Below are 26,867 nucleotides of genomic sequence, written 5' to 3'. Positions count from 1 at the left end.
TTTGCGCTTAACAAACAAAATTAATTATTTATGGGCTAATTGATGTCTGTGCGTACAAGGTTTCCCTATCCACAGGAGCAAAAGTGAAAGTAGATCATTTATCTCTCATTCTTGCGCTGCAGATGCTCTGTTTAACTGTTTTCTTGCTCGTGAAATGCTCAGTTTTTCCACTTCCACTTACTTTACGTCATGTAAATAGCATGATGCGGATTTTGTTTGTTAATTATATTGCAAGAAATATCTTTGCAGTTTACTCCTTTAACTCTTTTTAAGTGCAGAGTAGAAACCATGTCTGAACTAGAAAATTAAAATCCATAACTTCTGTTTCAACATCAGGTTCTTCTAAACTGTCTGGTATTTCCTAAGAGGGCTTAGGGAGATTGTTTACCATTGATTATCATTAGGAGCAATTGTAAAAATCAATTCCTCCAATCAAAAACCAGCTAGAACGCTGACACCTAATCTGCACATGTGCAGTAGAATTTTTTCTCTTTCTGTGAAAAAGAGCAGGATCATTTCACATTTTGAGGTTTGAAAGTTCAATTTTGATAGTAATTATTTCTTCTTCTGTCTAAAGTTTAGATAACTGCAAACTTCTAATTACGTAAAGTAACATGCTTGTGCTATGATTTGAACAGCTATCTTGTATAATAATTATTTTCATGGCTACGGTTGACTCTAAGTCAAAGCAAAGAGCTTAGAATGACCAAGAGGCGACACTCAATAGAACGTTTCATTGCAACAGCAGCGCCCAGCAACAGCCCTGGATTCCACCATTTTGGAGTGAAAGCGGTCGGCTGTCCTTTGGATCTTATTGCTGTTGTGATGGCAAGCAGCTGCTTTTTGTTTTTTATTTATTTATTTAAAAAGCTCATTAAAGCTGTGATACAACCTTAAGACGAAAATACAACACTTACTATCACATTCATCAGCACTTTTAATAGTTTTTTTTTTGCAGACTTATAATATGCTGTTGTTCTAATGGAGTTTTCATTCCAAAATGGCCACCGCACCATCTAGTGGCTGTTTCCTGAATCGCACTAGAGTGTAGCCTCTTGGTGATTCTATGCTCTTTGGTCGAAGTAAACTTTGAGTTGAAATATTGTTCTGTTACAGAATGTACACATTTCACTTAATAAACAACAACAACATTTTAAAAGGGTTTATTAAAAGAGTTTGTGGAGTTTGCATTTATCAAAGATTGACCTTTAACACACACTCTGTACTAAATTGATGTACAATACATTCATTCATTTTCTTCCGCTTACTGTAGGTGACCATAAAGTCATTGTAGCTGACTCATTGCATTTATTCACAGCATGTGATTTTCACTCTGTATTTACAGACTCCCCTCCCATTGTTAATTTTTAATTTTAAGAAAACTGAAATCGAAAGCAATTCCTTTTTGCTTTTGCTTTTGAAAGCAGTTCCTGGAACTCATGTGACTGTATGTTTTCTTGTCATGTTATGGAGGAGTTACTTCATACTTGTGCTCTTCCCCATAGAATGAAGTGTCCTAAGTGCAGTCACGAGGCTTTGGAAAAGGCCCCAAAGTTCTGCAGTGAGTGTGGACATAAACTGCAATCTCAATCTTACGAGACAACACAAGGTACTGTAGAGTCTTTAGATTCATTATGTCTTCTTACACATAGAAATTCTTACTTTGTTGTCTGCTCTTTCATTGGTTTGCATAAATGCTTTGGCATGCTTTTATTGATGTTCACTTTTGAATTCATTTTATTTCTGTTGACGTTTAATTGGATAATAAAAGGAGGTAAAACTGTACTTTATTATTTCCGTTTAACATTCTTTAGTTGGACTTTTGACCCCCTGACTTTTTATTATGTGAATTTTTTTACCTCACTGTTTGTCATTTTTCTCTGGCTGTTCAGTATTCAGCATAGTAGTTACATGTATTGTAAAAAAAAATAATAAGTAAAGAAATAGGAAATGTAATCAGGTGGTATTGATTAACTTTTGATGGTAATAATAATGGTCTATTAATCTTAATTAATTAAGTATTGATTAATCTGACTTCATGTAGCAAAATTTTTGGTCACACTTTACAATAAGGTTCATTAGTTAATGTTAATTAATGCATTTACTAACATGAACAAACAATAAACAATACGTTTTCTACAGTATTTATTCATGTTAGTAAGTGTTAGTTAATGAAAATACAGTTGTTCATTGTTAGTTCATGTTAACTCAAGGTGCATTAACTAATGTTAACAAGCATGGACTTAAATGTTAATAATGCATTAGTAAATGTTTAATTATGATTAATAAATGCTGTACATGTGTTGTTCATGATTAGTTCATGTTAGTAAATGCATTAACTAATGAACCTTATTCTTAACCTTATAAGTGTTACTGAATTTTCTTAGTAGCCCTGTGATCCCACAGGCAACAATTCTGCTGCACAGTTTTATATGTAATAAATGATTCTAAAAGATTTTAGTCATATTTTGGTAACACTTCAGTATTTCTGCATGATCTATTCTAAATCTCTAATTGTACTATTATTCTCTTAATTCTTAACTATTACTAAGCAATCAATTATTAGTATGAGGCAAAAGTCATGGTTTATTAATAGTGAGAATTGTACCTTAAAGTAAAGTTTGCTCTAAGTTTAATGATGTGATCCCTTCTTGGATGCATCTTTAATGTTTATGACATGAAAAAATAAGAATTGGAGGTGGCTTTTTTAATTGTTTATTTTGACATTTGTAGCCTATTTTGTGGTGGTAACCCTTAATTTAATATCCTTTTGTTATGTTGGTGGCTGTTTTAGCCCCATTGACTTTTATTATAATTATACATTGTGATTACAAAGCCATTACAGGATATAATCATGCATTCTTGATTGTTGGTGGTTTTCCCGCAAGTTAAAGTGTGCATGCATGAATGTACTTACTGTGTCTACAATGTGCTGAGAGCTGAGATTTCGATTTTCTTAATTTAGTTTTCTCATTTTGATTTTTTTAGTGTGCTAAGGTCTCTTACACTCAAGCACAGACACTATACTGCATATAAAAGCAAGAAACTACACTTTTTTTTACTGCGACTGATGAGCAACAGTAAAAAATAATAATTTTACCCTATTCCCAACAGGGAAACCACCAACAATGGTTTGCAATCAAACAAGTCAACATCTATCAACATAACGAAAGGTTAATACATTTATTGTATCGTTGAGGTTTTGCAAAATTTTTCCCGTTTTTCCAAAATAAGATTTGTCACCAAAAAGCATTTTATTTGCTGAAACAGAGACAGTTGTGTTTAAATTAAGACTCAAAATCAACAGCACACAAGGAATGTCATAATAACTGAGTGTTGTAGCATCACAGTTACTGTAAATAAAATGTTTTGTACTAATATTATCCTTTTGAGAAGGGTTTAAATTCTAGATGAGATCAGTGAATCAGGCCACTTTATGATTGTCTTACTCTGCATGTTGACATAGTCTGGAATTGATTTCTTGAATCCTATTGGCAGAGTATATCAAAGATTTAAAAATAAATCCATATTTTGACCAAAAAAGGTCAGAGCTTAACAAGAGGTCATTACAGCTTTTAAGGAAGGGGCTGTGACAGTTTGATCTGTGTTTTTCTGTGTTGTCAGGCACTCCACATGACAAGTCTCAAACACCCTCCATTGTTCCTCAAATCACAAATGCAGAAATGGATGAGACTGGATCTGAATCAAAATCACTGGAAATCCAGAATGCCAACGTATCTCCAAAAAGACCGAATGAAAATACCAGCCCTAATCCAAAGAAGAAGGTACATCAGTTTTAACAATTGAAAAGCTTAAATGAATATAAAAGTATAAAATATCTTTAAATGGACCCTTTTTGTGAAAGTTGTAAAACAAGTCTCTAATGTCCCTAGAGTGTGAATGTAAAGTTTCAGCACAAAGTAACACACAAATATTTTTTTATAACTCTTTGAAACTGCTCCTTTCAGGCTTTGATCCTAATTGTGCCATTTTGGTGACTGTCGCTTTAAATTCAAATGAGATTGTGCTCTTTTCAAAAGAGGGTGGAGCTACACATGCTTGCGTGTCAGTATAGCAGCAGATTCAAAAACAGAGTAGGGTCTGAGGTGTAACCTGTAGTATGTTAGAGGCGTAACTTGTTAGGGTTATGGACCCTCATGTCAAAACTGTGTTGTCAGCAAAATGGCGCTGTACATCATTTATTAATGTCTGCACCTACTCCACAGCTAAACCCTAATCATCACAGTTATTAACGTCTATACCTACCACAACCCTAAACCCATCTATCATTGTTATTAACGTGTACGCCTACCCAAAACCTAAACCCAACCATCACAGTTATTAACGCCTACACCAACCCTTAAGCCAACCATCACAGTTATTAACGCCTACACCTACCCCAACCCTTAACCCAACCATCATAGTTTTTAATGTCAACATCTACCCTAACCCTTAACCCAACCATCATCATTATTAACGACTACTCCTTCTCCAAACCTAAACCCAACCATCATAAAGTCTACACCTACCCCAACCCTTAACCCAACCATCATAGTTTTAAAGTCTACACCTACCCCAACCCTTATCACAACCATCAAAGCTATTAGCGTCTACACCTTCCCCAACCATAAACCCAAGTATCACAGTTATTAATGTCTACACCTACCATAACCCTACATCCAACCATCATAGTTAATAACGTCTACATCTACCCCAACCCTTAACCCAACCATCATAGTTTTTAGTGTCTACACCTACCTCAACCCTTATCGATCTATCACAGTTAAGGTGTGCACCTTCCCCAACACTAAACCCAACCATCATCGTTATTAATGACTACTCCTTCTCCAAACCTAAACTCAACCATCATAGTTTTTAATGTCCACACCCACTCCAACTCTTAACCCAATGATCAAAGCTATTAACGTCTACACCTTCCCCAACCACAAACCCAACCATCACAGTTATTAATGTCTACACCTACACCTATCCCAACCATCATAGTTTTAAATGTTTACACCTACCCCAACCCTTAACCAAACCATCACAGTTATTAACGACTACTCCTTCTCCAAACCTAAACCCAACCATCATAGTTTTTAAAGTCTACACCTACTTCGACCCTTAACCCAACCATCAAAGCTATTAACGTCTACACATTCCCCAATCATAAACCCAAGCATCACAGTTATTAATGTCCACACTTACCCCAACCCTAAATCCAACCATCACAGTTATTAATGTCTACACCTACCCCAACCCTTAACTCGACCATCATAGTTTTTAATGTCTACACCTACCCCAACTCTTAACCAAACCATCACAGTTATTAAGGTCTACACCTTCCCCAACCCTTAACCCAACCATCAGTTATTAACGTCTACACCAGGGCTATTCAATTAGTTTGTAATGGGAGCCAGTTCATGAAAAGCATCCCAAACGAAGGGCCGGAGAGATTTCTACGGCTACGGACAATTTAGCTTACAGAATTCACCTATACCACATGTCTTTGGACTTGTGGCGGAAACCGGAGCACCCGGAGGAAACCCATGCCAACATGAGAAAAACATGCAAGCTCCACACAGAAATACCAACTGACCCAGCCGAGGTTCGAACCAGTGACCTTCTTGCTGTGAGGTGAATGTGCTACCCACTGCGCCACCATGCAGCCCAAACCTAAATCCAACCATCGTAGTTTTTTAACTCTACACCTACCCCAACCCTTAACCCAACCATCAAAGCTATTAAAAAGCTAGCTATTATCAAAGCTAGTTGCATTGTGCAGTTGCTAAATGAATGAATACTATAAGATTTCAAATGAATTGATTGTGGATAAATTTAGAGAACCTCATGAAAACATTTGCTGAAAATGTTCTCTGTTCCGCTATCTTGCCAAGAACATCTGTGAACATGGATCGGGATCTCAATAACTGCAAGTTACGCCTCTCTAACTTACTACAATTTACGCCCCTTCATGTTACGCCCCTGTCTTGCAGTCCACAGATACATTTAGAAAAACAAGACTAATGTCCTATGCTAATGAGGGAGAGATTGTCACTAATGGGCGGGGCTTGCCCCCTCTGATGACACGTATAAAAGGGAGAAAGTCAATCAAAGTGTTTCTGCAAACTTTTTTTATGAAGTGCGATCATAAATAAGTTAAACTAATTAACGTTTGCCGTTAAAAGCCAGTTATACTCACAGACTGTTGCCCCACACCTGTTTAAACTCCTTATAAAGGGATTTTTGCATAATATTTCCCCTTTAAAATTAAATTTTGTTGACCAATGATTTATAATGATATTTATTCATTGGGACAAACCCCTTGAGATGTACCATTTCATTTTTAAGGGGGTCCCACAAATTAATCACAATCACATAATAACAACTCAAGAAGACAAAACATAATTTACACAACATCCAAAAAACATGACATAACTTAAAAAAATTATAAATAAATAAAATAAAGTAAAAGAAAAATAACAAAAAAAAAGAAAAGAAGGGAGGAGGGGGGGGGGGGGTGGAGTAGTATAAATACAAACATATGTATATTTTAGGGGTGTCAAAATTAATTGTTTCTTCGGTGCACCGCGATGCAGACGCGGACAATTCAGTATCGGTTCAGTAATAATCATAACCGGTTATTATGTACTGACTTCATTTATCTCCTATGCGCTCTGTCGCGAGGGAGGTGAGCGCGAGTATTTACAACACTCGGCCACCTCAGGGCCGGCCCGGGGCATAGGCACCATAGGCCTATGCTAAGGGTGCTGTATATCCAGGGAGGCGCCAGAAATGAGCGCGGTTCAGTTGGTTTTGTTTTCGATATTCCTGACACACATTCAGTTATCAACGGCAATAACTCAAAAACCTCTTACCCTAAAAAGATCTAAAGTTTGTTTCCTACAAAAGGCAAAGCTGGTTATGTTTCACAGCTGTCTTTCTTTTTTTCGCTCAACATTACGAGCACTGCTCCGTTTAAGGCCTCCCAATATGTGTTTAGCCGGGTGAGCTCACGCTGAGAGGCGCTCTCAGTAAGGGACCGTCGGAAAAGTGCCTATTTTTTTCGCCTTTTTTATTTATTTTTTTTTTTTTTTAGTTTTTCTGCTCCGCTCAGCTCAAGCTCTCCCTGTTGCAAGGGCTTAAGTGTGTGTGTGTGTGTGTGTGTTTGTTTGTTGCTGTCTATGTTTGTGTATGTGTTTGAATGAGAGACAGTGTGGTGCTGTGTGTCCGTGTGTTTATACAGACAGCTTGTTATAGCCTCCCCCCTAAAATATAATACTGTATATGGAAATCATCGTCGATGCACTGACATATCGAATTAAACCAAATCGAAGGCATGATAATCGTAACCGAACTGAACCGTGAGAGCAGTATTGGTTCACACCTCTAGTATATATATGTAGAAAAAACTATATACAGATCAGTAAATTAATCACCAAAAAAATAATAACATCCTCAGGAAAAATAAGTACAATCCAAAGTAAAATATAATAACAAAGTCTGCTTAAAGACCTTAAATGATGTAATGGATCGAATGTTCGCAGGTAATTTATTTCAATCTGATGGACCCTTAAACATAAAAGCTCTTTTACCCATAGATTTTTTTTATGAGGAACAAAAAAAAAAGTCTGAACAGAATGTCTAACTTGATAATTTACGGAAAAACATACAAAATATTGTTAATAATGCACATTTCTATTGATCCTGCTTCAACAGAAAAGAAAGAAGAGAAAAAAGGAAAAGAAGAAAAAATCTGGTGTTTCAGAAGGCCCCTCGTCACTGACCTCAGATCTCTCTGATATTTCTCTAACTGATAAAGAGAAAAAAATGGACACAGATCAGTCGTCTGACAGTGATTGCTCCAGCTGCATTGTAGAAGATACTCCCACACCAGCTGAACCATCCTCTCATCTGAGTCCACCAGAGAATGAAACTGCTGGGCCTGCACAGCTTAGCGCATCTGCTTTAACCACAGGTTCAAGCAAAGATGGCGAGGAGAGTATTGGAACGACTCAAAAGCCAGTCAGCGCCAGTGCTTCTAAAGCGCCATTGGGAGTAGATCAGCAAACTAAAGAGGAAAAAGTCAAATGTAAGGATGAAGGCCAAAAGAGTTTGTCCGCAAAAGCACAGCATACTCCTAATGCTAATGTAGACCAGAATGCAAACGTACAGAGCGACGCAAACATTGACAAAGACTCTCAGAATGTAGAACCGCAGAAGAGCTCTTCAGTGAAGACTAAGCCGAGTAAGTCAACTGTTGCTGACCCGAAGAAAACCGAATCTGAGAAACAAAAAAGTGGTGAAAGAGACAATGAAAATAGCACCCAGCCTGTCTCATCTCCCAAACTGAAAAGGTATGCCAAAACTTTTGATATAATTTGATAAATGTGACCCTGGGTCACAAAATAAATCATAAGTCTCAATTATGGGAAGCTGACATTCACTTATTATTTGAAAGCTGAATATATATTCTTTTAATTGACGCATGCAGGACAATATGGCCCGGTTTACACTGCCAGTTAAATGTGACCCAATTCTGATTTTTTACTTATACTGAATGTGACACAGTTCTATGATCGTGTAAACGCACAAAAAAACGACTGCATACATTCGGATATTCAGAGATCAGTTTCAGGCCTCCTTCCTATGTGGAAGTAAATCCGATATAATTCAGATATGTGACAATGCGACTATCATGTAAACAAGCAGATCGGATTTATTGAGGCATTCCGTTTTGTACGTCATTAAACTTGCGACAATGTGGTACTTCTCCGTGGTGTAATGACGTAGTAGGAATTGGTGTGTGGAGATGCCGAAACAGTAAACAACAACAACAGAGGAAATATGGAGGACGAAAGTGTTAAGTAGTTGACAGCAGAAGTTACCTGCCTTCTTGCCCTATGGGGAGAATAGTCAGTGGAGGACATCATATATAAACCATAGCTGCGGTGACTGCCCTTTCCCTTTTTCCTCATGTCCGCCTTAAATTCACTTTAAAGTTGGGCGAACTTAGCATATTTTGCAGAGCTACTGTAAAAGCAAGACAATTTCTTCCATCTGGGCTAGTGTTGCGCCTGGGGTGATTTTAGGATTTTCATTTTAGGGGGGCTCAGCTTCTTATAAGGTAAAAAAAAAAAATATATATACACAGTTGAAGTCAGAATTATTAGGCCCCCTGAAATATTAGCGCCCCTGTTTATTTTTTCCCCAATTTCTGTTTAATGGAGGGAAGATTGTTTCAGCACATTTCTAAGCATAATAGTTTTAAAAACTTATTTATAATACCTGATTTATTTTATCTTTGCCATGATGACAGTAAATAATATTTTACTACATATTTTTCAAGAAACTTCTATACAGCTTAAAGTGACATTTAAAGGCTTAACTAGGTTAATTAGGTTAACTAGGCAGGTTAGGGTAATTAGGCAAGTTATTACATATCAATGGTTTGTTCTGTAGACTGTCGAAAAAAAAATTAGCTTAAAGGCGCTAATAATTTTGTCCCAAAAATGGTTTTTAAAAAATTAAAAACTGCTTTTATTCTTGCCAAAATAAAACAAATAAGACTTTTTCCAGAAGAAAAAAATATTATCAGACATACTGTGAACATTTCCTTGCTCTGTTAAAAATCATTTGGGAAATATTTAAAAAAGAAAAAAAAATCTAAAGGGGGCTAATAATTCTGATTTCAATTGTATGTATATATATATATATATATATATATATATATATATATATATATATATATATATATATATATATATATTTTTTTTTTTTTTTTTTTTTTTTTATGTATATATATATATATATATATATATATATATATATATATATAGCCTAATATCACGTAGTAATTATACATTGTAATTTAATCGTAATGCACTTAAAAATGAAGAATTTGATTAATATGGGTTGTATACTAGGATTCCACTGTATTACATTGACAGGCACAGCCATTTAAGTGCTGAATAAGCCAAATACTACAGTACTATACTACCTTACTGCTGTAAAAATCACTTTCTACATTCAAATGCATTTTTTGTTTCCATGTATTAAATAAATTAACTGCCACTTTTCTAATTAAATGACACACATATAAATATATATATATATATATATTTAAACTTACAGGATAATTCACATATTACACGATCTGAATGATAATAATAAATAAGTATTTTTTTAATACTAGACAACACTTGATGTTTCTATCTCTGTCAGTGACTCAGTGACAGTTAAAACGAGTACATTCTCTAAGTGGTTCTGTGCAAGACTGTATGGTATAGTTAATGCCACACAAACTGTAAAGTGTTTAATATTGGTTGTTAATTTTGAAATAAAAATAGCAAAATGTTCGTTAAGAGTGACATTTTTCGCTGGAGGAAACAGCTGTGATGATGAGTTGAACGGCGAGAAAACCTGACTGCTCCTCCGTGGCATTGGGATACATGCAGACAAGGTTATCTATATCAAAGAACTGCAAAGAAGCAGATATTATAACAATTTATCAATAAACACACACCTCGCCTCTCGCTGTGGATGGCTGTGGATGGCTGTGGTTTGGCTTGACGGGGATCAGCCAAATTCTGCCGCCGTTTTCTTATCAATTTTAAAGGGGACTGAGGCGATAATTTAGTGTACAGTTTATGAGCTAATTGCAAATTTTTTAGGAGGGCTAAGTAGAAATATAGGGGGCTACAGCCGACTTGTATGGCAAGTACATGAATCGGATAAAAAACGGGAAAAAAAAATCAGATATTGGCAACAAATGAGTTGGGCATCAAGTCCTGACAGTGTTAACGGGGCCTATTTGGCAGATATATGGCTATTTGAAATCTGCAATCTGAGGGTTAAAATAATTCTAAATATTGAGAAACCTTAAAAAGTTCTTTAAATACCATTCATAGCAATGCATACAGTAGTCAACATTTGAAGTGGATCTGAAAGGTTTTTAAAATTTGTCCTAAGACAAGAATGGGTTTCGTTGAATAGTTTTAGGACAACATTGATAAAATGTTTGGATCCACTTCAAATGTTGACTTCTGTGTTTACTGAACAAAATTTACAACATGTCTTCATAGTAAAGATACGTTTAATCTAATCATAATAAAATCAATATCTGCTTCTATTTTAGTTAGTTTTATAGTTAAGTAATACTTTATACATTCACTTTATAAATTACAGAAATCAGACTGAAGAATCACAGAAAATGGTGTTCGGCCCAAATAGTGCACCCAAGGTAAGCAGAAAATGCCTATGTTTATAAGATATATGTAAATGTATATATACATTTAAAGGGGTGGTCCACTATGATATCATATTTTAAACTTTGGTTTATGTGTATTGCAGCTGTGTGAGCATAAACAACATCTCTAAATGTAATATGCTAAAAGTTCAGTGCAAAGTGAGACGTTAGCTTTTACAGAGTTAGCTTAGCAAAGTTTGGGGACTACAAAAAATACATCCGGGTTAGTGAGATCACAAACGCATTAGGTTATGTGCATTCATCAAGCACATACATTCCGCACAGAGATGGGGCGTGGCCAGAGGTGCTGTAATGTTATAGCAGAGAAAGCTAAAATGCCAACCAAACACTGCTATTTCCACAGAGCTTCTTCTGTTTCTGTATTTGGGCTTCCAAAGGACACGACACAAAGAGAGAAGTGCTTACAGTTTCATTTTAATTATGTTCCAGAGAATTATAAAAATACATAGCTCTAGCATTTGACATAGGACAGCTTCCAGAACCTCTCCCAGTTCAGTGCTGGATTCGGCTAAAAACTCCTCAAAGAAGTAGCAGTTCCAACCATAATAGCAGGAGCTGTGGATTGTGACCCACAACCTGTAAATATTTTTATTTGTTAAAATTGATTTATGACAGTGGTGCTCAACCCCGTTCCTGGAGATCGACCTTCCTGCAAAGTTCAGCTCCAACCTTGATCAAACACACCTGAACCAATTAATTAAGGCCTGAACAGCACTTGATAATTACAGGCAGGTGTGTTTGATATGGCTTGCAACTAATATCAACAGGAAGGTCGATCTCCAGGAACAGGGTTGGTCACCCCTGATCTATGACATGCATTGTGTCTAGCGTTAATGGTATGTTGTAGCAAGGACGTAATACATTGCAAACATTATACATCTTAAATAACTAACTCGCAAAAGATATGTGAACGTTTCATATTACTTACACATGCTTATTCCGAACATATGTGAAAGACACTTGTCAGATAGAGAGCAGGGATGAGGTTCAGCTCTGTCCTCTTCATTTTCTGTCAGGCTCAAACTGATACGGCTAACAGCTACTTTGACTGACAGTATTTAAACAACAGAGGCGAAGTGCGTGCTTGTAGGGGTGTGACGATTTTCCTGTTGACTTGGAGCCGATCCGCAAATCACTGCACATTATGTTAGCTGACCAAGCAGAGCCTCTTGAGGGTGGGCTCGTTTTTATGTTAGCTGAGTAGCAGTATACAATCAAAGTAAGGATTATAGATTTTTTTTTTACAATTGAAGCATGAGCACTCACTGCTTTGCATCTTATAAACACAACCAAGCCTTAAAAATACACTCTGGACCACTGCTTTAAGACACTTGATTCATATGTTGGTTTATGCATTGGCCAGACCAATATTTGAAATTACAAACGTGGTAAAATGAATGAAACAAATTTTGCCTTTAGAAAAACCGTGGTTCAAGTGCAGATTCAGCGATGAAAGTTGAGAAGAAGCCCGCTGGCGGGAAAAAAGACTCTTCTGCTGACCAGAAAAGCAAGGAAAGCGAGGATACTGAAAGTCAATGTGTTACACTTCCAAAAAGGTATGCTGAATCTTTTGATGATGTGCTTTTTTCACATGTTTTTTCTCCTGTTTTTCTAATTAATATTTTTAAATTGCAGAAATACACGATCAACTCAACATATAAGTTCCAGTGACAGACTCACCATTTACTTTCATGCAGTCCTCTCCAAAGACTTCAAGTTTAACCCAGAAGAGGATTTGATTTTTATAAGGGCCGGTGGTCCCATTGGAAACTGGGAAGAAAATTTGGTCGAACTCTCTGTGTCACGGTTAGTAAAGTCTGCACCAGTTATTGCTTATTCATCACTCTATCCAGATTTTCTCTCATGAGGATAGTCTCATTTCAGGGATCTTAAAGAGCACGGATTTCTTGTTGAAGGGAAGTTTATATGCAGAAAAATAGATGCTGAAGCTGTGTCCATCCCCTACAAGTATGTTGTGTATAAACAAAAGAAAAATAAGTATGATTATGAATACATCTACAAGCTGGATGCAGAAGTACCCACAAACAGATGTCTGTTTATCAAGTCACATCTTCTGAATGATGAAGGTAGAGCTCCTCAGAACTCTGTATTCAACTTATAATTTAGTTAAAAAAAAAAAAAAACTAATGTTGTTTATTTGTTTTGCAGGAGAATGGCATCAGTACGATGACATCATCTGTGCACAACCAGCTAAAAACATGTTTGAATGGGTTAAGAAAACAATATGGTCTGATGAAAAGAAAAATGTACTTCAGGGAAGAAAAATCGCTGGTACAATCATGCTGGAAACTATCTTTGACCTCCTAAGAAGCTGGAGCAAAATCAACCTCAACAACTTCTTCAGTCAACTCCGGCAGTTTTATGAGATCTACAGAAACCCTTTTGTATTTGAAAAGAAACAAACGAAATGGTACCAACTCGATTATGATGAAAAGGATGTAAGTAAGCCAATTAGATGTCAGCATATACTGCAAAAAAAGTCTTTAAATTGGTTATTGTTCGATCTTTGGAATTACGCACCAATCAAACGTTGTCTCAAAATGGTTTTATGAACATAATAATTGTTACTGAGTAACATTTAAAAATAATGGTCCATAGGTTAATGTTAAGTGATGGATTTACAAACTTGAACTGTCCTGTACAGTATCAGCATTTATTCATAATGGTTCAACATTTTTCTAATGCATTTTTAAATTTCAAAGTTGTGCTTGTTTAGTTGATGATAAATTACATCCAGGAGGTTGTTTTTCACAGAATAAAGCCCAACAGTCTGTATAAGACCAAAGCACTTTATTCTGTTAAAACAAGTGTCAAATTATGTTAGTTGTTAGTTGTTAGTTTTTGCTCTATTGACTTCCATTATAATGACTTTTTGATTGGAAAGCCATGAAACCATGTAGTCATGCATTCTTTATTGTTGGTGGTTTTCTCTGTTCGGAAGATGTACAGTTTGGAATTTTTACGGTTGATCATCTGTTGAAGTGCAAAAAAAGTTTTTTTTTTTAATATGGAGTATAGTTTGTGTGTGTGTGAGAGAGAGAGAGAAAGAGGGAGAGTGAGTGAGAGAGACCTTTGCACACTTATCAAAATAAGCAGCTCAGCTCTCAGAACATGGTAAACATTCATTCATTCATTTTATTTTCAGCTTAATCCTTTTATTAATCTGGGTTCACCACAGCGGAATGAACCACCAACTTATACAGCATATGTTTTATGCAGTGGACCAACTTCCAACTGCAGCCTATCTCTGGGAAACATCCATACACACTCATACACTACGGACAGTTTAGCCTACCCAATTCACCTGTACCGCATGTCTTTGGACTGTGGGGCACCCAGAGAAAACCTACGTGAACTCGGGGAGAACATGCAAACTCTATACAGAAACGCCAAGTTACCCAGCCGAGGCTCGAACCAGCGACCTTCTTACTACCTACCTACTATTTACTGCACCACTGCATCGCTACAGTAAAGATAGTTAGTTTATTTATGCACACACACATTTTTGTTTTTGGTCACAGGCCTATCTAAAGGGTTAATGGTGCTAAATTATAATCAACAGTACAAATGGTGGATTGTACCTCTTCCCAATAGACAAATTACCGATTTGTAAACATACAGGATGCGCGCGCAGCGAGGTGGCAGAAAAAAAACGACAGCGCTAGCATTTACAGCGAGGGAATGACATCTGATGCGGTACAGAGTTTGTTGCATTCGTCTGACAGGTCCATTTGTGATAGCAACCTCCCAATGGATATTGGATAAGACGAAAGGGCCAAGCATTCAGCCCCAAATACACAACTATCTCATTGAAACTCCACGTGATTTTACTAGAGAGAAGTTAAAGGCCTACAATTCTTTTGATGCCAACAATTTTGTTCTGTGTGGTTATGTGCAAGAAATAATGTGTGATGTCATGTGTGACGTAGGTTGGTAAATTCCCAATAGGGAAAACCACCAACAAGCATGATTATATGATGTACAGTAATGGCTTTTCGATAAAAAAAATGTTGGTATAATGGAAGTCACTGGGGCCAAAACAGCCTCCAACATAACGAAAGGGTAGTACATTTGAACAATACACAGGGGTTAAAGGCAAAGCTGAAAAATAAAGTCAATTTTCATCCTGGTAGGTCCGCGAGCTCCTCAAGAACTTCATGCTGATGCACGTGACTCCAGAGCTACAGAAGGACAGCAACGAAAAGAGTAAATTCATCCAGGAGCCACTGAAAGCTGGTCTCATTATGCTGTATGTGTGGAAACAATATGATTTAAAATTAGACTACGGTACTCTTTCTCGTCTCTGCACTGCTGTCTGCCTGCCAAATTTACCTAAGGATGAATTCCTGTCTCTCTGGACTGACATAACCGAATCATTCTCTGTGATAAATAGGTGAGTACTGTTATCTTAGTTATATGGTAAATGATACTCAAGGGTTGGACAATGAAACTGAAACACTGGCTAATTTAGTGTTGGAGGTTTCAAGGTTAAATTTGACCTGCCTGGGGGCCAATCTTCATTGATTCCACCAGATCAGCACGTTCCACCAGTAAGAGCAGTGTGAAGGTTGTTTAAAAAATATTGCAATGCACACAACATGATGAGTGACATATCAGAGTTCAAAAGAGGACAAAGTGTTGGTGTGCATCTTGCTGGTGCATCTGTGACCCAGACAGCAAGTCTTTGTGATGTATCAAAAGTGGCTCCTGTTATCCAGGATAATGTCAGCATAGTACCAAGATGGATGAACCACATCCTACAAAAGTAACTGTGCACGTAAGAGGAAGCTACCTAAGAAAACTGTTTGTCGGGAGCTCCACAGGGTCAAAATACACTGGACACTCATGCAAATGCCAAATGTTGATTTCAGTAGTGCCCGCAGAGAAAATCTTGGGCTGTGGACAATGTGTAACGTGTTGTTCTCTGATGAGTCCACCTTCACTTTCTTTCCCACATTTGGGAGAGTTACGGTGTGGAGAAGCCCCAAATAAGAGTACCACCCAGACTATTGCATGCAGAGTGAAGTGCAGTTGCATGCAGTGATGGTTTAGGCTGCAAAATCATTGCATTCTCTAGGCCCAATACTTGTGCTAGATGTGCGCGTCACTGCCAAGGACAATAAAACTATTCTGGAGGACCATGTGCACCTAATGGTTCAAACATTGTATCCTGAAGGCGTCGTGTGTATCAGGATGATAATGCACCAATACACACAGCAAGTCTGGTGACAGATGGTTTGATAAACATCAAAATGAAGTTGAATCTCCCATGACCTGCACACTCACCAGACATAAATGTTATTAAGCCACTTTGTGGTGTTTTGGAGCAGGGCCGGAGTGGGACTCTTTTTCAGCCCTTGAGTTTCAAGCCTTAGACCGGCCCACCTCAGTTCACCACTGACTATATTAAAATATGGTCATTTCTATTTCAGTTTCTAATTACATTATCACGTCTTTTAAAAAAAAAAAAAAAACTGCTGTTTTAGAACTTTAAATGTTCAACAACCCTAACAGTATTATATGTCTTAACAATAAAAATGAAAAAAAAAAACGTTACTCAGACGAGGACCGAACTCGGGATGGCGGCGTCACAACCTAACGTGCTAACCACTGTAAAACAACAGCTGTGCATTGAATGGTGACTTATCTAGTTATATCATCATTAACCTGTAGGCTGCATCTTGCTCACGAGGCTACGAGAAAATAGATAAAAAGAGCAGAGCTGCAGTAAAATAATGAATAAGAAGGCTGTGGTCAAGTAAATAAATAAATTATTTTTAAAAAGTGTGACTGCTGAGAGCGACAGACCCTGGAGCTAGGGACACCGGCCCTCACGGCCAAAAAACAGACCGGCCCACCGGGAATTCTCCCGGTCCTCCCGATTAGCCTATCCGAGCCTGTTTTGGAGGAGCGAGTCAGGAAACGTTTTCTTTAAACCAGTATCCCACAGTGACCTGGTTACTATTCTGCAAGAAGAATAGTATTCTGGCTCAAAATCCCTCTGGCCACTGTGCAGGACTTGTATATGTCATTCCTAAAATTAATTGATGCTGTGTTGGCTGCAAAAAGAGATCCTACACCAAACTAATGAATTATTGTGGTTTACAAAACCAGACGTTTAAGCTTCAATGCCCAATCCCTGTAGATCTCAGTAGAACGTGTCACATCTGCACCACAGCACATGAAATGGAGACCGTAATAAATGCACTGGATAAATTGGAACAATGGTGTGTGTTATGTTTGATTAGCTTGGATAGTAAACAAAAACAAATGTATTCTTTAAGCATCTATTTTTAAATGAATATAGGTTTTGGTGATTAAAAAAAAAAAAGTTATATTTAAACCTATTCACAGTGTACTGTAAAAGTCCATTGTTTGTGAGAAATATCAGACTCTGAAAAACTCTCTTTTCATCTTCAGTTTTTCTGACATGGTGGAGGCGCTAATTAGCAAACTGAAAGCAGAGAACATGCCCAGATGGATCATTGTAATTCCTCTACTGCACCTTCTCAAAGGCACTTCCAAACCATTTGAGCAAGTGATTACTAAGGTCAACTCAAAATATGAGCAGAGCTGGGCTGGACTGCAAGGACTCCGATCTAATATACTTTCCCCTGGACCTCAGGAACGCAGGTATCAAGTTATTCAAGTGTTTTTTTTCTTCTGATTTTAAAACACATTTGAACCCATTTATCTTGTGCTGGCAAAATGTTTTGTGATTTCTGACATCATCGTCAAATACCGCTGTTCACTGTTTAAGGGCGATGCTGAATCTCATGAAGACTTACGGACATTTAGTGGAGGTAGACAGACTGCTGATTCGTTCTTGGATGTATCTGATGCCTTTAGATGATTTGGTCGAGTGTGGCTCCATTTTCCCCGTGGAACTCTTGGACATCCTCCAGCTTTTCACCATGAAATGCCCTAATAATATAAGCTTTACCTCTTCCGAAGTAAGTGTCTTCTCATCATAAGAAATAACCATATATTATGTACAAACCAGAACAGTAGCCGCCAAACTGTTCATAATTGATTCTTTTCATTTGTTTTCAGAGTACAGCTGAGGCTCTGGCACACATTCAAAGTCAATTACTCCAACATAGATACAGGTAAAGTTCTTCTACTGAAACTGACAACAATTCAATTATTATTTAAAAAATAATCCACCTCTTAAAATGGTCGATGTTGGCTGTTGATGGTGATGAAATTTTGTCCACTTGATTTAACGTAAAGATATGATTCTCAAATAGATCACTCTTATCATAATCATCGTTAACTGACTTTTATTCCTCTTGTAGCTGTCCAGATGTGGATTATGGCATCCAGTGCATACAAGCAGCTTGCAAGCTTCTAGAGAAAATCTGCAGTCTTGTTCGTTACTTTGGGCACAGTCAAAATTTCACTGATATCCCTGTTGCTTGCATGAACCTAGTGGCCTCTGTGTCAGGATTTGCTCAGGTACTCCATTTTGATGTTGTATTATCTTTGTTTTAAAGGGGGCCTATTAAGCAAAAATCACTTTTATATGGAGTTTAAACCCAGTTGTGTGGCAACGGTGTGTGAATGTAGCTTCAAATAGTTCACTTATTATTCTATTTTTTTTAATCACGCTTGATAAAAACAGTCTGCAGAAACATTTTGATTGACATTTTCCCTTTGTACATGTCATCAGAGGGGAAAAGCCCCACCCATAAGTGACAATCGTTCCCTCGTTAGCATAAACAGCCCTAAGTGAGAAGCAGCCGTCTGCTATTAGAGTTTTCACGTGTTGAAGATAAAGTCAGTGACTAAGGGCCCTATCATACACCCGGCGCAGTGTGGCGCAAGACGCAGCGCAATAGTCTTTTAGGAGTTTCAGCTTGGTGCAAGAGTTGTTTTGAGGCATTGTGCTACACTGTTTAAATAGCAAATGCATTAGCGCTCATTTGTGCGCTCATAGGCGTTCTGGTCTAAAAAGGGAGGCGTTGTGAGGCGGACTGCTGGCGCGTCGCTATTTTGAGAAACTATAATAGATTTTTCATTAGACCAAAACTAACCCGGTCTAAACTCCGGCGCAGAGTTGCGCCTCGCTTACGCACTGCTTAAAACACACAAGAGATCAATAGGCAAATATCTTTACATATGAAAAAATGTAAATATTAAGGATATATATATATAGGATATAATAAGAATAGATATAGGATATAAATATAAAGGATTAAAATATTACAAAACATATTATTTTCTAGTCTAAATAAATATGAAAAATCACTGCTTTTATGTCTTCTTCATCTCGGGAGGCTTTTTCAGTTCATTCATAACAAGTATATATAAATATACTTTTGTATAATGTTATTATTATTAGCAGTATTATTTATTATATCCATATTTATATTTGTTTGTTCCAGGTTTTAGACCATATGGGGCTTGGCAGGTGTATTTGGAAACAACTCCGTATTTTGACCACACTTGGTCATTATTGTTCATTTATTCGTTTGCTAGAAATTAGAACTGAATTTAGAAATAGTTTTGAAACAAATCTTTGCGCTTAACAAACAAAAGTATTTATTTATAGACTAATTGATGTCTGTGCGTAAAGGTTTCCCTATCCAAGAGCGAATGTGAAAGTAGTTCCATTATCTCTCATTCTCACGCAGTAGATGCTCTGTTTAACAGTTTTCTGTTAAAAAACTGTCAACTGTTAACTGTTTGCTTGTGAAATGCTCATTTTTTCCACTTAGACTTACTTTGCGTCCTGTAAATAGCGAATGCGCTCTTGGCGCGACGCAGCTGGCTCTTAAAGGGAATGGGAGATGAGACTCTAATTGGTTTATTCTCAAAACACTCCTATAACTCATTAAGAAAATAAACTCAACCCTTTTAGATCATGCGCCACGGCGCAAGGCAGATTTCCCATCCTTAAATTAGCAAAAACGCGTTCTGACATGCCCTGAAAGCGTTTGCGCCCTGCATTTTGCGCTCTGCACATGGACCGTCAAAATAGAGCCCTAAGAGGATAAGAAATGTGGAGTTTTAGGATGCACAAATAAACACTGTAGTCTCCTTGGATTTCTTTCTTCTGAGACAACTCTTTTCACATTAGTAGTTTTTCACAGAGATAACGCTAGTCCTGTTTTTAATCTGCTGCTATGCTGATGCACAAACATTTGTAGTTCCCCCCTTTTTAAAAACAGCACAGTCTCATTTAAATTTAAAGCAGCAGTCACAAAACTAAAGGCCCTCTAAAGGGGCAGTTTCAAAGAGTTGTGAAAATTATTTGTGTGGTATTTTGAGCCGAAACTTCACATACACTCTCTGGGGCAGAGGTGTCCAAACTCGGTCCGGTGTCCTGCATAGTTTAACTCGAACTTGCTTTAACACACCTGCCAGAAAGTTTGATTACGGTTGGAGCTAAACTCTCCAGGACACCGGCCTTCCAGGACTGGGTTGGGACACACGTGATCTAGGGGAACACCAGAGACTTATTTTACATCTTGTAGAAAGGGACATAGTAGGTCCCCTTTAAATTTCTTAAAGACAGTATGCAAAAGACAGATAAGATGTAAAATTGCTTCAGTATGTACGTTTTTTTTCAACCCTAAGACAAAACAAGAAGCTGACACATTTGCTGAGAAGACTCTTGTGCTTCTCAATGACACCAAGCAAACTGTCAGAGCGTGGATGCGTCAAACTTTTAAAGGCAGACTTTTAAACAGTCATCTGTTTTCAAGTCATCTGACGGGTACCAGCTTCAGTACGGAGACTGAGGTAAGTAGAAAAACACATTTTATACATACTACACAGTCCAAAAAGTCTAAAATTGAACAAAAATATAATTAATATATTATATTAATGTTTTGTTTTTAGGTTTGGAATAACATTATTGCCATTGATTTCGTGTGTAAGGACTTCATTAAAGAATGGAGAGACACATTTACAACAGACTTTGAGGGAAAATATCAACAGGTATTAATAGCACAATTCCAGAAAATCATGTTATTGATCACTCACCTTCATGTTGTTTCAATCATTCCAGACCTTCGTTCATTTTTAAATACAAGTAAAGATATTCTGAATGAAATGTTTAAGGGGACTAATGGTATTGACTGTTGATTGTTTTATTCTAGCCAAAATAATTCTGGACTTTCTCCAGAAGACAAAAAAAAAATATATAGGAAATACTGTGAAAAGTTCCCTGCTCTGTTAAACGTCATTTGGGAAAGATTTGAAAAAGAAAAATAATTAACAGGATGGCTAATAATTTTGACTTCAACTATATATGAACACGTAATTTTGAGTTATATTGATAGTATAATTATTTATGTTACAATGTTTTTGATGACATATATCTTCTGTATTGGTAAACAAACTGTTTCTTTTACTCTACTTAGGAAGATCATCTAGACCAGATCGAGGCTTATTGCTCAAATATTGAGAAACTTAAAGTCTCCCAGCCTTATTTGGTGAATAGTGTAGAGAAGTGTGCTCTCCAAGCTGTTAGCACGATATGCCAGGTAAGAGTCTTTCCATTACTACATACCAACATTTCAGTTTTCAGCACAATAAAATCACACGGTTCTACAGGGTGGGCCATTTATATAGATACACCTTAATAAACTTATTGGGAATTTCACAAGAAAAACAATGGTGTGCTTAGTTTTAGTAAAGTTTTAATGAAGTTTACGGCCCTTTGGTCGCTGGGAAGAAGGAGGCGGAGAACCGATGCAGTTTTTAAATTATTTATTTATAACATGAACGGCAGCTCCTCACGGAGACTGCCGTCTAAACCAAAACAAACGGACGGCAGCTCAAACTGAAAACAAAAGTAAAACAATATGCCCGGGCCAGGACCTCTCTCGGCTTCCTCTGCCATCGTTCCTCCTCTTATAGTCCAGAGCTCCTTCCATGGGATTCGAGGCCGGTGCGCACCGCAGGTGCATCCACTTACGTCACAGCATCCGCGAGACCTATATGAGACGGGCCGAGAGAAAAGGAGATGGAAAAGGAAAAAGGACAGAGTAGACCGAGAAAGGGGAGAGAGGAAAAAGTTAAAAAAAAAAAAAAAAGGGGTTCGGTTCTCCAGACACGCTGCCACTCGGTCCTCCACCAGCTGAGAGATGCGACGACGTGTTGGGAGCCCTGTGGAGGAATCTATCCACCCGTCCGTCTTCTGGTGTCCGGCGGCGGTTCACCTGGCTGGCTGGCGGCATCTCTGGTCTCCTGCTCCGCTCCCGCTTCGGTGGACGGATGCAGGCTACGGTATCATGGCGGATCGCGGTGACTTCCCCGGGTTCTGTGGGATGGCTCCCTTCAACACTTTCCCTTCCGGTGGTGAGCCCCGCGTCCCCTGCTCCTCCCCATGCTGGGAGACGGCAGCAGGCAGATCCTTTCCTCGCCAGCCTCAGGCCGCCTCAGCACTCTGGGCAGACGAACGGGTTTCTCCCCCACTCGGGTTAACTCCCGAACACTCGCCTCCCTCTCAGCGGTGAGGGCAACTGGGCAACGTGTCCCTCCTTCTCCCGGGTTTCGGCACCACTGTAATGAAGTTTACGGCCCTTTGGCCGCTGGGAAGAAGGAGGCGGAAAACCGACGCAGGTTTAAATTATTTATTTATAACATGAACGGCAGCTCCTCACGGAGACTGCCGTCTAAACCAAAACAAACGGACGGCAGCTCAAACTGAAAACAAAAGTAAAACAATATGTCCAGGCCCAGTCCTCTCTCTGCTTTTTCTGCCACCTTTCCTCCTTTTATAGTCCAGAGCTCCTTCCGTGGGATTCGAGGCCGGTGCGCACCGCTGGAGCATCCACTTACACGGCGGCCTCATTCCGTTCCCACAGCTCTCGGCCACGCCCCCTCACCACAGTAACTTTATTCTTTCATGAATTACAGTATTTACAAGCCCCCTCACATATACTAATGTGCCACAAACATGACATCAATATCACCAGCCATTCCCATTTTATTAAGGTGTATCCATATAAATGGCCCACCCTGTAGTTACCAATTTAAAATACTATTGTATCGATTTTAATATTGTTTAATGTCATATTTTCAACCTGCTTGGCAGCTCTTTTATTTCTCCACTAAATGCCAGTGTAATATACATGGATCATTTTTCAAACTATATTTGTTTACCTGGGCAAAAGGCGTATGATTCTTAAACTGAGCTTGTTTCCATAGATTTCCATTGATTTTACATATTAAAGTGCTATATTTATGGCAAAATCAATTGAACACTACAAAAATGATTGAAAGTTACTAATAAAATGAGAAACAAAGAAACACAATATTTGTTAAAGAACAAGTGGGAGGTTATTTGCACTTTAAACAAAAATATACTTACATTTTTAAGTATATGTACACACAAATAACAATCATTCATTCATACGTTTTCCTTCAGCTTAGTCCTTTATTTATCAGAGGTCGCCCCAGCCTAATGAACCGCCAACTATTCCAGCATATGTTTTACACAGCGGATGCCCTAATAGATGCAACTCAAAACTGGGAAAACACGAATAACATGTTTTATTTTTTATAAAGGTTGTTTGTCAGCCTTCATCTGAGATTTCTTCAATAGTGCAGTAGGGAAATGAGATGGAATCCATTTTGTCAGCCCTAAACATAAAGTGCGATAGACTTTCCTGAAGCATGGAAGTGGTCTTAAAATCTGTAACAGATAGATGAGGCCCTGAAGTAGGTGCAGAATCTACTTAAATTTATGAAGCACAAAGATGAAAGCACCTTGATTCAAAGTGGTTTGCTTGTAGCTACATTACCTTTTTGCAGCAGTGTATATCCTCTCCCTCTCTGGGCCAGTGTCTTGGACACAGCAAAGGCAGCACAGAAACCGAACCTGAAGCAGCATATTTATTCAAAAACTATATATATTTTAAGCAGACAAAGACCTGCTTCAAGACCACCCTAACCTAGCTGTGTAAAAATGATTAACATGCTAAATAGAGACTTAGAACTTGGTGTTTCTGGTGTTTTCTTCTCTTTCTCTAGTTAGATATTATAAACCTTGTATTTATGTTGCTCTCACACTCTGAATTGTTTTAGAATTTGTCAGATTTTTTTCCCTTTAGTTTGGTTCCATTGGCCTAATGCAAACACAGTACCTGCACTCAAAAACATCAAAACAATCCTGGTCTTGAGTACCTGAATTTGTCTCATTCTGACTCAATGAACCAGCCTTTATTGCAGTTTATGATACGTTTTGCATGCAGAATAGTAGTTTTTTGTTTTTCAAATGCCTTAGAATAAGTCATGGGTTAAACCTAGGGATGTAACGGTATTGTAAATACCGTCATACCGCAATATTAATTTTTTTCGATATTACCGAAGTCGCATGACTCGGTAAAACTATAGGTCTTCTGAGAAAATTTGCTCAGGCGAATGAAGCGAACGGGAGGTAGCTTAAACTACATTTCCCATCAGCCCAGGCGTGGCCATAATCCTTTGCGGTCTGCTGTTGCTACAGATCCAGTAATGCGGAAATGGAGTGTGCTGCTAGTAGCGGAGATGAAAAAAAGATGGAAATGATCGAACCTAAAGCGGGTGTTGTCGCCGCGCGCGTGCTGAATAGCAGTGTTGTCGCGCGTTCTGATCAGCTGTGTTGTCGCGAGCGTATTGTAAAGTGCCGAGGGGGGGTTGAGCGCGCATTCTCAAGAGCGGTGTTGTCTACTGAAGGGCTGGACGGAGGTTGTGTCGCGTCGCGGGGGTACTTTTGATCGATTTGGAAGGGCATTTTCTATCCAAGACTAAAAAGGGCATGTGCACTGCACTGCACAGGTTGAGCCCTATGTGTGCACGTGCCTGCAAGTTGGGGAATACGTCTAATAACAGTCATGGGGACTGCAGAAACACAGCACACTGTTCAGATTGATGCAGACATTGACTTGTACCGCAAAGAGACCTCTATCTCACTCATGGTTTGTCCTCTCAAGTGGGGGAAAGACAATGCACAACGTTACCCACTGCTGTCAACATGGGCCAAGTCATATCTCTGTCCCAGAATCCTCAGTCCCAAATGAGAGGGTTTTTTTCTGTTGCAGGGGACATTGTAAATGCCCAGAGATACCAGCTTTTACCAGATTATAGTTATATGATAATTTTCCTTTAAACCCATCTCTATCTAAGTGAGTGAGTGAGTGATTAAATGTTGAATGTAATGAGTTTTCAACAATACTAAATTGAAACTTTATTTTTTTACATGGCTTAATAATTTTTTGTTATTAAAATTGAAGTTCCTGTTTCAAAGCTTACAGATAGATGGCTAATTTGTATGTCATTGACACTTTTGGCACTTTTTTGGAGTATTTTCATAAGTTTTGTTTTTTCCTGTAAATGATTCAATAAATACCGTACCGTGACATTCATACCGAGGTATTACCGTACCGTGAAATTCTGATACCGTTACATCCCTAGTTAAACCACAGATTTTCTAAGCCATATTGAGATTAAAATCTGTGTATTAGTCACTATTTGAGAAAGTGTAATTACTAACATGGATTTCACAGGGCACCTCAGCCAATCATGTAACAGAGCTAATATCAGTGGCCGGCATTTAGAGTTCACAGACCTAGCAGACATGGCAATACCTGCCTTTTATAGAAAAAAGTTTTTTTTTTTTATCACATCAAAAAAAAATGTTTAAAGATTTTTGTTTTGAATTAGAGCTCATTTAGCACAAAACTTTTACCTTTCTCTAGTGTGTGTTGTGTATGTTGTGTTTATTTCCTAAATAGTTATTGTCTGACACTTGAATGGCATTTTCTTTGTCAAAATCCCTTAAATACTTAAATATACCTACCTCATTTAACCCAATAAGAAAAAAAAAATTCTTAAAACTCTGGATGTCCAGTAACTGTTGTAACACTTGTTTCCTGAAAGAGACAACTCCAACATTTTGGAAAATTGCCAGATGATCAATCACTCTAAAGAGTAAGAAAACGGGCCAATGAATGCCTCTAAATTGGCAAAGAAGCTAAGGAGCCACTCACTCTAGCATTTGGCTGGTGATTCAGCGACTGTGGCACTGGAACATTCCCTCCCTCAGACATTCTCTTTCAGGCCGGGAACTCCACCATCATGTTGAAACAACATTATAGGGAAATGTATGGAAAGTGCCACAGTAGCCAAATCTGTTACTTATTTGTTGCAGAACCTGTCAAGCAAATCGCAAGAGTGAACAATGTTTCCAAAAGCACAGCCCTGCAATGTTTCTGGGCCCTTTTATTATCAGAGTCTGGGATAACCAGAAGCATCCCAGTCCTGAAGTGTGAGGGTGGTGTGGAGGTCACTATCTACCCGAATGGGAAGACACTGTAACAAGATGCGAAAATCGACTAGCCTTATTGTAGGAAAGCACTACATATGAGCAAGATGGTTAGCTGGTGGGGAAGACATGGGTCCAGTCTGTAAGTTGGACTTCACCATGGCTGACTAAGAATATGGCATCACAGAGCAGGGATACACATAGCTGGCACCGATCCCCAAAATGCAGGTTGACTAAGCAGGCATACCAGACAATGTAATAGGCCAAATATCTGACACCTCCACTGAGTTGGATGTTGGGAGCCTTGGAGGAACTCCC

General features: G+C 38.1%; 1 protein-coding gene across 2 annotated transcripts in view; it reads left to right on the top strand.

Annotated features, from left to right (window-relative positions):
- rnf213a (ring finger protein 213a) overlaps positions 1-26,867 on the top strand; it is a 194,618-nt gene that overhangs the window by 4,442 nt on the left and 163,309 nt on the right. The window contains 16 exon segments of one of the 2 annotated variants that reach the window (NM_001353835.1): positions 1,506-1,609; positions 3,625-3,785; positions 7,720-8,357; positions 11,188-11,242; positions 12,689-12,825; positions 12,905-13,075; positions 13,154-13,356; positions 13,439-13,728; positions 15,424-15,683; positions 17,711-17,923; positions 18,051-18,243; positions 18,344-18,399; positions 18,589-18,748; positions 20,873-21,037; positions 21,137-21,235; positions 21,661-21,783. In NM_001353835.1, the coding sequence (NP_001340764.1) occupies positions 1,507-1,609; positions 3,625-3,785; positions 7,720-8,357; positions 11,188-11,242; positions 12,689-12,825; positions 12,905-13,075; positions 13,154-13,356; positions 13,439-13,728; positions 15,424-15,683; positions 17,711-17,923; positions 18,051-18,243; positions 18,344-18,399; positions 18,589-18,748; positions 20,873-21,037; positions 21,137-21,235; positions 21,661-21,783 (3,027 nt within the window). In that variant the 5' untranslated portion in view covers position 1,506. 2 annotated transcript variants of the gene reach the window in all.

The sequence above is a fragment of the Danio rerio genome, chromosome 3 (assembly GCF_049306965.1).
Source record: "Danio rerio strain Tuebingen ecotype United States chromosome 3, GRCz12tu, whole genome shotgun sequence".
In the NCBI taxonomy this organism is placed as follows: domain Eukaryota; kingdom Metazoa; phylum Chordata; class Actinopteri; order Cypriniformes; family Danionidae; genus Danio; species Danio rerio.
This window is presented reverse-complemented; position numbering and strand designations above follow the sequence as displayed.